At 45.6% G+C, this 12865-nt stretch overlaps 1 protein-coding gene across 1 annotated transcript in view; it reads left to right on the plus strand.

The window, feature by feature from the left end:
• The window catches only part of IGSF9B (immunoglobulin superfamily member 9B), a 137049-nt gene that overhangs the window by 79708 nt on the left and 44476 nt on the right, over nt 1–12865 (plus strand). Inside the window, exons 11-13 of the mRNA XM_084807237.1 lie at nt 5101–5241; nt 5995–6111; nt 10114–10264. Coding sequence (XP_084663363.1) covers nt 5101–5241; nt 5995–6111; nt 10114–10264 — 409 coding nt within the window. The remainder of the gene's footprint in view (nt 1–5100; nt 5242–5994; nt 6112–10113; nt 10265–12865) is intronic.

Genomic DNA, 12865 nt, shown 5'->3' on the forward strand with positions numbered 1-12865 from the left:
CCCCACCCCCCAATTTCATAGGAAAATAATGCTCTGACAAAGGTTGGGGAGAGACAAACACCCTGCTCTATTGCTTCCCCCCAACACCCCCTTCTCACCATGGGGAAGACTCTTGACTTTAAGAAGGCAATGACATGTGCCCTATATTTTGGATTCTTCAGTCTAATCAGCTGCAATCTTCCCATCTAGGGTCTTGTACGGAGTTCTTTTTTCCTGTCACTGCGGGAGATAAGCATCATTAATCTAACGCTGGTGGAACTATAAAGTGTCATCCTGCAGATATTACTATAAATGGGAAACTGGTGCTCAAAAGATCCTCTTTAACAAGACTCCACACTGCTATTACCTTGGTTTTAAAATCCTATCAAGGACTTCATTCTTTTAAATATTTAAAACAGAATACTCAATATTTTGAGTTTTCTTTAAATATTAACATCTTAAAGATTATATTCTGACGGTTTCAGATGTGGGTTGCCTGCTAAATGTGGCTTTGGACTTTAGCAGTGGTGATGTTGCTAATCAGAGGCACAATCCAGCCAAAGCTGAGAGCCCTGTTAATTTCCATTAGACAGATTTCTGCACATGCCTAACTCACCCATTGAAGAGTTTGCAGTGCCTTAACATTTGGCAAGATCGCAACCCCCTTTTTCCTATAAGAGGACTGCTATCTGCAGAATAAATTTCTGTAGTGAGAACTCCAGATTTATGTACACACAAAACAAACACATCTGCTTTCCATTCATCTGTGCTAAGGATGGTTTCTTTCAAGATGTTTTGGGTGGAGAAGTAGACAGGTTTATGGACAAGAGTTGTATCAATGTCTGTTCATGAAGGTTCTGGGAGGGTGTGTGTCTTCAACCACAGCTCCTGTAAGACTGAACACTCTGCTTTAAGGGTGCCATTGAGGCTACAGTACCAGTCTGGAGCACAAGGGCCAGTCAGCTGACCCCAAGGGCCAATCCTGACCACCAGGCCCTATAAAACCCCAGAGTTTGCTCCTTAGTCTGACCAACATCCTAAGTTTCTGCCCCCACCCCATCCTTAACTGCTGCCATGGAACTTGACCCCTGATTTGACACCTGCTCCTAGCATACTTGGACTCCCCCTGGTCACAGAACCTAACCACCTGAAGTAACCCTTGCAGGAGACCTGACAGGGTTGACATATATTCAGAGAAAGTAGATCAGGGTTCAGCAACCTGTGGCCCTCCAGCTGTTCTTAGACTCCAACTCTCATCAGCCCCACCCAGTACAGCCAGTGGTCAGGAATGAGGGGGGTTGTCTGGGAAGCAAGCAACAGAGGATAGATGCTTCCATCTTTATTTACTTATTTATTTCATTCCTATACCGACCAATAGCTGAAGGTCTCTGGGCAGTTCACAACAATTAAAACCATAAAATACAACATAAGATGCAGTATAAAAGTTCAAAACTACAGTATAGAATAAAAGTAAAAACCAATATAAAACCCAGCAGCAGTGCAAAGATTTAAAATACAGTAACGGTTTTAAAACAGAAACTGAAAGACTAAAATGCCTGGAAAAACAAGGTCTTCACCCAGCACCGGAAAGAGCACAACGTAGACGTCAGACAAGCCTCTCTGGGAAGATCATTCCATAACTAGGATGCTACAGTAGAAAAGGCCTGCTTCTTAGTAGCCACCCACCTCACTTCCTTTGGTGGTGGTTCCCAGAGAAGGACTGTTGATCTTAGGGTCCAGGCAGGTATATAAGAGAGGAGACGGTCCTTTAGGTAACCTGGCACCAAGCCATTTGCTTTGTTTGTGAGCTTCCAAGAGGCATCTGTTGGAGAAAGAATTTGAGACTAGCTGGACCCTTGATCTGATCCAGGATCGATAGCTTCCTTGAAGTGACTTGGATTCCTGCATTTGACTTGGATTCCTGCATTGAGCAGGGGGTTGGACTCAATGGCCTTGTAGGCCCCTTCCAACCCTACTATTCTATGATTCTATGATTTTAAGTGGAACTGGCACAAAGGGGGTGAATTTTATTATTTATCCATACATTTTTATAGGCCTTCTTTTAGGTCATAGGCAGATCACAAAAATAACCATATAAAATACAATCAAACAAAATCACAAATAACCAGACGGCGACATAAAAATCACTTAAAAACAGGGGTCAGTTAAAATGGATAGATAAAATGGCAAACCTAATAAATAAAAATGCTAAACCTATAAGTGATTCCTCAATTTTAAAAGCTGCAGAGATAAAAGACCCAATTAAAGAAAAAGCAGTCCAAAATAAAACTAGTTCTCAAAACCCATTTTAATATTTTCAGAGTTGAGGTTGTACACACTTCACTAGGGGAGGGAGTTCTAAAACTTGGGGACCACCACTGAAAGGGCCCTGTCTCTCCTGTCTACCAACCAAATTAATCTCACTGGCAGACCTATTAGCAGGGTCTCTGAAGCAGACCTTAATGCTAGGCAGGTTCGTGTGGGTGTAGTGTAGGCAGTCTTTCACATCACCTGGTCCCAAACCATTTGAGGCTTTTTAGGTCAAAACTAGCACTTTAAATTTGGCCTGGCAATGCTCCCCTGATGGCCTGTGGTGGAGAGATCACGTGTTGCATCATATCTTCAGTCCAGTGCAGTTTACTCTGGAGTAAAGTGCTGTATGCCGGAACCAGGGCTGGTATTCCAGTTTGCTTCAGATTATTTTTTCATCCTGGCTGTAATGATAATGGGAACAACTGGAGATCCTAGTTTTGTGGTATTTTTTTTTTTTTTTTATAGAAGCCCACAAACAGCCATTAGGTAGCTGTGGCTATTGAGCGCTACTGACCTGAGCTAGATTCAAACCAATGCCAAGAGGAGAAATTGTCCACATCTCATTAGCAGGGCTCTGTGTCAACATGTTTCCCGGAAGCAATACATCTGTGCCATCCAAGTAGGGCAATTATGATAACTGACCCTCCCCCAGCTGACAGCAATGAAAGGATTGCAAATGCAATCCAAAATGTTGACAAGGGATTTTGGTTTATTAATCCCCGTCAAATCCAAGGAGCGACAGTTCTGTTTGTTTCTTCAGTGCTCGCTAGGTGTGTCGTGCTTGGTTTTTTTGTGGCTGCAACATTGCATCTTGGCCAAAACAATAGGAAAAGAAGTTGGGAGTAGGACTGAGCAGTTTCTTAAGCCACATGCAGGGCCTGTGATTTGGCCTCTCCTCCACAGCATGCTGTGAGAACAAGATGGAATGTAGATTTGGGCAGCAGCCGGACCATTTCTGATAAGGCTGAGCAGAACTGTTTGATTCCACCTTGGAAAATTTCGGCAATTCCAGGGAATGGGTTGATCCCACTCTGCCAGAGTCTGGAGGTGACTATGAAATCTGGAACGGATTCTACAGTTTGTACCAGGGGTGCACTGAGAAGCCTTGTGTATCCAGTGGTGGTGGGGCATCACCAGTCCACACTTTGTATGCTCCGTCTCTTGCAGTACCCCCCCCTTGCTACAGTGGAGGTCTCTGCATATATAGAGGGAGACCTAGAGTGTACTGGGACCAGAACCTACTGGAACGTGGTGTGATCCTACTGAAAGATAATAACTGATACTGTGTTGCAATGTTTGATTTTGCCTATTTTGTAATTAATCTGTTATTATGTTAGTATCAGTGAAATGAGTTGTTTATGATTGTAATGAGGTCTTATTATAATGATGTATTGGTATGTTTTTTGTTGTTGTACTGCTGTTTTGTTAGCCACTTTGGACACTTTTTGTGGAAAAGCGGCATATAAATTAAATGATGATGATGATGATCTACTACCAATCTGGGAATCATTAACTCAACCGGTACTTAGGCTTCTGGCCTTAATTCTTCTTGTGGCAGACTTGGTCCCTATCCCTACTCTTAGAGTGCTGTATAAGCAAATTGGGGATAATTTTCAGACCCAATTTCTCATGGCTGATGCATTGCACTGATGCAGAGTTCCTCCACTGCAAGTGCTGGTTTTGACTATAAAGCTTTACCCGGCTCAGGGCCCCAGTACCTGAAGGACTGCCTGTCCCCATATGCACCTGCCTGGACCCTGAGATTGACATCTGAGACACTTTTCTCTGTGCCTTCTCCAACAGATGCTTATAGAGTGGTGACAAGAGAAGAGCCCTTTTCTGTGGTAGTCCCCGATTATAGGATGCTCTTGCCTGCCACCAACTTTGTCATCTTTTAGGTGTCCAGAGAACACATTTCTCTTTCACCAGCCATTTGGATAGTTTAATGGCCCAGCTTTGGTGGCTATTTTTGATGTTTCATTCCTGTGCTGGATGGTGGATGGTTTTTGTCATTTGGCCGGGTGATCTTTTTAATGAATTCCTTTATAAATGTGTATGTTTCTAATGAATATGTCATCTTAAATTGTATTTCGTGGTGTTTTTGTTTTTTATTATTTCTTTGTAAATCGCTTCAGGTCTCCTTCCGGTTGTGTGAAGCGATACAGAAATGTAATAAACTAAACCAAACTGTTATAGGAGCCAGTCCTTACCACATTATCTGCCTATTGCTGTCCAAGAGGCCTCCCTGCTGATTTGGCTGTTTTGTCTGTAGTTCCCTCCTTTGACCAGATCAGGGTTGTGACCAGGGTTTTGACCAGATCAATGCATGGGTCCCAAGCTGAAATCCCCTTAGGTACCTGTATCCCTTGCAAGGGTAAGTGCCACATACGTGTACGTATGTGAGAAAGAGAACTTCCAGCAGAAAACATTGTTAAAAAGCTCCATCTGTCCACTCCAATCTTTCTCCTCAAATTGTAGCCTCAACAATTGCATTGTATTAAAGAAAAAGTCTGAAAGAAGAATCCTTGAACTACACATAATGTGTGGTTCTGCCCTCAATCACTGGGTGGTGCAAACAGCACCTACTGTTTGCACCTACTGACAAATGAAAAGCATTACAAACAGGCATCTTTTAAAAGCCAGCTGAAGGGGAAAGGCTAATGTTCTCATTCAGACAGCATCCACACTTAAATAGATGTACCTTAAACCAGGTAATTAAGCCGGGGGGGAAAAATAGCTATACACAAGATATTAATCCTGTGGAACTCAAAGCTACAACGTATCTAGTCTCTTCTCTTGCCTATGCAGTATTCTGGCTGGAGCCTGATGGAAGATGGCTCAATTCGAATAGAAGAGGCGACAGAAGAAGCTCTTGGCACATACACCTGCGTGCCTTATAACGCTCTGGGTACAATGGGCCAGTCCCCCCCTGCCCGACTGGTACTGAAGGTATCTCACCTGTTGATATATTCCTGTTCTGAATAGCTTGTGAACTATATGTATTACACACACACACGCACACACACTAACCAAATGCCGGTTGTGATGGTAAGGCTAGTATACTGAAAGGCCCCACCGGGGCCAAAATCAACTTAGCTCAACTAAACTAAGGAAAACATAGGCTGCATTTTCTTAAACCTCCACAGCTATTGGCTGGAGAATTTTGGATTCATTTGGTTGAAATAAGCCCTCCTTAGCTGTTACCTTTGCTGCTGACATGATATGGAATGTTTATGAAGATTCCAGCTTAGAAGTATAAAAAGTCAGCACACAAGCTTACGATGTCTGATGGGGAGGCATTCAGCAGAGAAGGAAGGTACCTCCATTAGTGTCCGTCAGTTGCTATACTCTGTGTTTTGTGAGTATGTGGGTGTTTCTGTGTGCATGAGCTGTATGTAAATTATATGCGCGAATAGTGTGTTCATTACTAACGACTACATGAGTGGGAAGTGTGTGAGAGTGAAGGCAGAAAGAACAAAGAAGGTATTGCACCGCCCATGAATTTACATGGGTCAGTGCTTGTATGTAAGTCAACATAAAACTGTTAACCACCTGGCTTTTGGCATATTCATTAATTGGCTAAAAGTCCTGTAATAGGTTGGCAGCTCTGTTTTTAATGCTGCATGCTCAATGAGAGTGGTTCGATTTTACTGATCTATTTTCCCTTTCTCTGCCTCCCTCCCCGCTTCATCCTGGCTACAGGACCCACCCTATTTCACGGTGCTACCAGGCTGGGAGTACAGACAAGAGGCAGGGAGGGAGCTGTTCATACCCTGTGCTGCTGCAGGAGACCCCTTTCCCGTCATCGCCTGGAGAAAGGTACCCGGCCTGCCAGAAAAATCTGCAGTGCCTTTGGCTTTTGATGAATATTACAGACAGAGAAGCCACACTCTGTCCCGGTAAGAGCAAACTGCAGGTTCAGCTGCTTCGCTTCGGGCTGTACCACTGCCGCCCTGTCCCGCAGGTGGGTGGGGGAAACCCAGCTCCTCGCAAGAAGGCAATCAGACACTGCAGAAGCCTTAGCAGCAGCAGTGTCTGCAAAACGAGCCGCTCTATTCCCACCTCCCTTTTCTTGCTCCTCTTTGCCAGCGACTACTACAGGTGCCCTCCCCACTCAGGCTTCCTTTCCCCCAGGGCTACAGTTGCCTTGTGCAGTGTGGAGAGCAGATTAGCCTCTCTGTCATCCTGCGCTGAGATTTTGCCCTGTGCTGTCATGTGCCAAACCAGGACATGTCGCAGCACAGTCAGGAGGTCGTGGCTAATTAACTGCTGAAAGTCAACATTAAAAGAGGCAGGGCTGCACTGCATCAAGCTGTCCTCCCTGCCCCTCTAACATCTAGTTGGACTTTTGCCTCATCCTGATATCCTGGTGCACGTGTGTTTCTGTGCCCCCCATGCACGTCATTGGCTGCCTCCTGCAGGTGTGGAGGAGCACATTGTGTGATGAGTTTGGGAGACAGGATGAGTGGAACTAGGTGTGATTGCCACCTAGTTTATTGTAATGTTTAGCTCAGCCTACATTTAACGGCTGCTGCCATTGCCATTCACCACTTGAATGAGCACCAGCTGTGTACTATTAGGCAGAGAGGGAGGGAGGTGGGGCAGGGCTACCCAGTGAACTCCGTGGCTGAGTGAGGATTTGAACTCCCTGGTCCTAGTCCAGCACTCTAACCATGACCCATGCTGGCTCTCATCTGCAGCAGGCTGTGAATCGTGGCACCTTTGGATTACCTGGCTGTTTTACTTTTTATATATATTGTTCTTCCTGACATCCATGGAGGTTTCTCCCATTTTATCCTCCCCTATCCTATGAGAGAGATTAAACTAGGAGAGAAAATGACAGGCCCAAAGACACCCAGTGAGCTTCATGGCTGAGCAGGGATTTGAACCTGAGTCTCGTGGGCTATGCCGGCTTCCCCCATCATCATCATCATCATCATCATCATCATCATCATCATCTCCTTCTCCTTCTCCTTCTCCTTCTCCTCCTCCTCCTCCTCCTCCTCCTCCTCCTGTGCTTCTTGGCCACATTCTCCCCTTTGTGCCTCTCCGTGGGCTTCCTCTCCAGTGTCCTGGTCTACTACTGCTTACCTTAATACACTTGGCATCTGGCCCTGGGCCCACTGGAGTCCCCATCCGCTCACATCCTCTGGGTTGCCTTGATTTCTGAATAGCCCATTTGCACCTCTCCACGGTATGGGGCCCTTGTCTCTTTTATTGCTGTGCAGCAGAAGCAACATGCATGGTCTGTTGTGGGGAAGGGGAAAAAACAACTTCCATCCGCTGCTGCAGCAAACCTGCTGCCCCAGGCAAAAGTGCAGCCTGAGACAGCAGCATACAGCTCTCTTCTACTAGAGCCAATCTACATTACAACTTTTAACTGGTTTCAAACCGGTTTATCTAAAGGGATCCTGCAGTTTCATGAGGGTACTGAGAATTCTTTGCTAGAGACCCCTGTCCCCTGCCCAATCAGCCCCTCTTCCTAGAGCTACAATTCCCAGAATTCCTGTATTTGGTAGCTGTAATCACTAAAAACAGGTTTGAAACCAGTTTAAAGTTGTAATGTAGATTGCTCCCTAGTGCGAAGGGCACTTCCTGAAGCCCAAGAAAAGTAGTGTGATTGCCTCATCATGCAAACAGAGGGATATTACCATGGTGAAGAAGGCAGGCAGAATCCATGGAGTCATTGCTCCCTCTACTGGCCTAAAGCAATAAACTAAGTAAGAGTTTAACTCACTGGCAACCCAATCAACTGTCATCACTACTTCCCGCTATCCTCACGAAAAACACCGATAACTGCAGTTTTGTGAGGCTGAGGAGAATTCCTTGTTGGAGACCATTAGTCCCTTTGTAGAACCGCAACGCCCAGCACTCCTTGGGTTGGGAGCCATAGAAATTAAATAGGTCTCTAGAATTATTTATATGTATGCATGCATTATGCTTTCACGTAAGCACTAATTTTTGCTCAAGCACGTGCCCTCACCATAGCTTACTCATCAAAATATAAGTTAGGTAACGTTGATGCCTTTTCATTGGATCACTTTCCATTGATTTAGAAGTATGCAGAAGTCTTTATCTTATTGCTTCCTAGTGAAGAGTTCTGTGTGATGGAGGGAGCAATCCTATGGCTGCTAGTCAGCGGCTAGATGGCCATAGGATATGTGGATTTCTGGGAAACGACCTCAGAGTCTGTGCTCTGAGGTCGATTCCTGGAGAACTGACCTCCCCCCCACTTCGAAAGAGAAGTGTGGAGCAGCCAAAACGGGGCGTTCCGGGGCAGGGAAGGCGGAAATGCCAGTACAACACATCCTATGTGTCGTCTGGCAGCCTCCTCCCCTGCTCTGCCTTCCCATGGCTAGACAGCCGAAATCGGCTGTCTAGCTGCAATTGCATGGCAGGAGAAGCATGGAGGGAATGATCCTCTCCGTGCTTCTCCTACCCTGCATTGGATAGGCAGTCACCTCTGAGTTGGGAGGCGATCACCTATCCCCGTAGGATTGCACCCTTAAAGGCTTATTCAGCAAAAGAAATTAGTATCCAGTAAAAGATTTTGTGTTGTATTTCCTCTTCTCTGGGGTTGAAACAACAACACTTTCTTTTTTTCAGAAGAGTTACTTGAATAGTCAACAGACTTGCTGCTCTAAAGCTGTTCTTAAATCTGTACATGCCTGTTTGAATGTCTAGGTTCTTTGCCATTCAGTGATTGATGTGGGGTTGTGGAAACAGTGACCCTTAACTTCAGACCTTCTCAGCCATTTTCTTGGACCTCTGCATCTCACTGGAAAGCCATAGGCTGCTAGAAGGTAGATCACAGTCCACTGGTGGGACCACCACCAAATTTCTGGTGGACCATCTAGTGCCTGTACGTTACTGGGATTCTTGCAAAGAATGTGAGACCAGGTGTATTTTGGTCTAATCAGCAATGTGGTACCTGTGTCCTCCAGCAAGAGCGCATACTTAAAATTACTCTACACTGAATAGTTATGGCTTAACTGTTAAGAGATCTTGAGTTTGAACTCTTATGTTTGTGATAAACTTACATTGGTGTACTACAGGCATTCAAATACAAAATAATAATACTAGACCATGCCTTTTCTGTGGTGGCCCCCACTCTGTGGAACTCCCTCCCTAGGGAAATCTGCCATGCCCCCTCTTTAATGAGCTTCCGTCGTGCATTAAAAACGTGGTTGTTCAGGCAGGCATTTGGGATGGGTTAAGTATTTTAGAAAACGTTTTTATTGTAGAATTTTATTGTTTTCAACTGTTCTATTATACACTGTACATCGCCCGGAGTGGCTGGGTGATCAGCCAGTTGGGTGATTGATAAATTTAATAAGAAATAAATAAATAATAAAGGCTGAAGACAGTCACACACACACACTGCCTCTGTCTTGCTCCTCCCCTCCATGTGGCTACTGGTCCCGCCCTTGCCTGCCCAAGATCCTGTTTATATGTGCAACAACAGCACCTCTGTGTCCATTCCTTGCTCTGCCCCTGCCTGTTCCCTTAATCCTGCAAGCCTTTTTTGCTGGTTCTCTGGTCTCGCCAGCCCCGCTTTGTGCTCCTCTCTCCACACCTGCCTTACCTGTCTGGACTGTCTTCTGGGAACTTACCTTATCCTGCCTCTCTGGCCAATGATTTTGCCTTGCCCTTTGGCTTAATGCCTTGGAGTGTCCCTGCAAGAAGGGCCCAGGACCCCTCCAGTGTGTGACAGCCCTGTTGGCATAATGTTGCCTCACTCCCAGGCCCTTGCAACATGCCTCTGAGTTGTGTTTTTCTCTCTCCTTCCTTCCCCTGTGCTTTGTCTGTTCTTTGACCAAGGTAGGGAAGCCCAGTAGAAGCAAGCACAACACCCTTCCAAGTGGCAGCCTCCAGTTCCGATCTCTCAGTAAGGATGACCACGGAGAGTGGGAATGCGTCGCTACCAACATAGTCACAAGCATAACTGCTAGCACTCATCTGACAGTCATTGGTAGGTATGGGAAGTTTTGTTGGCATGACCAAGGCATTGACTGTTGGGGCTGCTGTGAAGACCCATGATTTTTCTGGTCCTGAAGTGAACACTCTCTGTTGGCTATTTCAGATAAATGCCTTGCACAAGCAACCATGCACAAATAGTTCTCATGGAGGTGTGAACAACAACAATGACTAGAAGTGCAAGGTGTTGCTCTGTTCAGCCAGTTGTGCAACAGTAGATTAAGAATGACAAGAGAGAAACAGTCACAGCTTACAATGTGCAATAGCATGTTTTTCACTTTTAAACAGTGCTCAAATTACGCTGCTCAAATGACCTTTAGTGATGGCCCCGTAAGCTCTAGTTTTTAGAAGGTTGTTTGTGGAGGTCTGATTTGGAGAGAATTGTGGAGGAGTGGAGGAGTGGACGTTGTAGCTTTCATTAAGGATGGCTGTGAGAGCTGGACTATAAGAAAGGCTGAGCGCCGAAGAATTGATGCCTTTGAACTGTGCTGCTGGAGAAGACTCTTACGAGTCCCCTGGACTGCAAGGAGGTCAAATCAGTCAATCCTAAAGGAAATCAACCCTGACTGCTCTTTGGAAGGACAGATACGGAAGCTGAAGCTCAAATATTTTGGCCACCTAATGCGAAGAGAAAACTCACTGGAAATGACCCTGATGCTTGGAAAGATTGAAGGCAAAAGGAGAAGGGGAGGGCAGAGGATGAGATGGCTAGATAGCATCACCGATGCAATGAATATGGACTTGAGCATACTCCGGGAGACAGCGCAGGACAGGAAGGCCTGGCATGCTATGGTCCATGGGGTCACGAAGAGTCAGACATGACTGAACGACTAAATAACAACAACCCTTTCTCCCATTACTGGAACACTAGTTTCAAGTGAGGAATGAGGTGAAATAGTCTGTTCCATGTGTCTTAAATGCAGAACTATAGCAATTTGGGGAAAGGAATGCACATCCCTCCTGACCATTTCAGTTGAAAAAGACAAGAAGAGAAATGTCCAATGAAATCCTAAGAGAGAGTGGAGAGCAAAGATGACTGAATGTGGAGCTTGATAGCGAACTTGGAGAAGATGAAAGTAGAATAAAGGCACCAAAGAGATGATTTAGCAAGAGGAGTTGCTGTGGAGTAGCTGACGATGGTTTATTAGAATGCAGCTGATGGTGTGAAGGGAACAGGAGAAGAATAGATTAAGAAGAGCACTGATATGAGTGATGAAGGATATTTCGGAAAGTGGGAGTGCTTGTGGAAATAGTGATGATACTGATCACCACAATTATTGAGTTTGGTCTCTGGAGGAGGGAGTGGGGGAGATCTCCATTTCTGGACCCATATTGGGGGACAATAAAATCTCCAGATATCGATATTGTCCTGAAAACAACCAAAATAACTGCAATCTGATGGCATCATCAAATTCCAAGTGATTCATAATTGATCCAGGAAAAAACAAATTAGAACTGAAGCAGGAAGGGATCACGGAGACTTTGTTGGAACAGAGAGTAGAGAAAGAAGATCAGAAGACACTGTGTTGCCACCTTACACAAACACACACACACATCAGTCCGTCACCCTGGATGAATGACTTAGGCACTATTCTCTCCACATCTCTCTGCCTTTGTTTTGAGGATTCCTTACATTTCAGTGGCTGGCCCTTCCAACTGCTCTAGGAGTCAGCTACTTGAGCCCTTGGGCCAGTCGAGTGGCTAAGGGATAATTGGAGGGAGGCGATGTGCTCCTCTGTGCAGGGGGAAGCTCATATTTCTTGGATGACGTCTGTGGCAAATGCTTTGGCTGAAAGGCACAGGTTGGGGATGGTTCCCAGGAAAAGGAAAGCAACATTTTCCTTTAATTTCATACTCCAGTGAACCTGCTGCTAAAATCTGTCCTTTTTTGTTTGTTTGGTTTTGGGCTATGTCTCTAGATGGATTGAAAATAAAAGCTTCTTTTCTTGCAGGGCTGAGCACATTTCTCCCTCTGTAAAGGGTGCAGCTAGAGGGATATTTCATTTCAACCTCAATGTTTGTCAGGGCCCTATAGGGGACAGGCCCCCCAAACGGTCATGTTTTAGGGGCTTGGGGAGTACTGGTTATCCATCTGAAGTGCCCAAAAGAAAGTATCGGGGGAGGCATGGGTTGAGTTCTAGAGGCCTGCAGCAGATAACATAGCCCAAGACAAGAGGTCAAGTTCCAGAGGTAGCAATTGAAGGTCCAATGGCAAGAGACAGGTAGAGGCATGCAGACAATCTGGTGTGAAAAACGGCAGCGGTACAGCAGAAGGAAGCTGGGGCTTGGCCAGGCAAGACCCAATCCAATGAGATGAGCTGCTCAGACTGAGAAACCAGTTCTGAGGCTAGGGCAGCCTTTCCCAACCTGGTGCCCTCCAGATGTTTTGGACTTCAATTTCCTTCTGCCCCAGTCAGCATCGCCAATGGTGAGGGATGCTGGATGTCATAGTCCAAAACATCTGGAAGGTGCCAACCTGGGGAAGGTTGTGCTAGGGTTTTTATTGGGCCAGGTGGACAGAAATGGGCCCTTAGGGGCACTTGGAGGTCAGCTGACAGAGTACTCAGTCAAGCAAAGGGCCAATGCTCCTAACTGT

This window comes from Heloderma suspectum, chromosome 6, assembly GCF_057233095.1.
Source record: "Heloderma suspectum isolate Gila_16-S chromosome 6, 16-S_ref, whole genome shotgun sequence".
In the NCBI taxonomy this organism is placed as follows: domain Eukaryota; kingdom Metazoa; phylum Chordata; class Lepidosauria; order Squamata; family Helodermatidae; genus Heloderma; species Heloderma suspectum.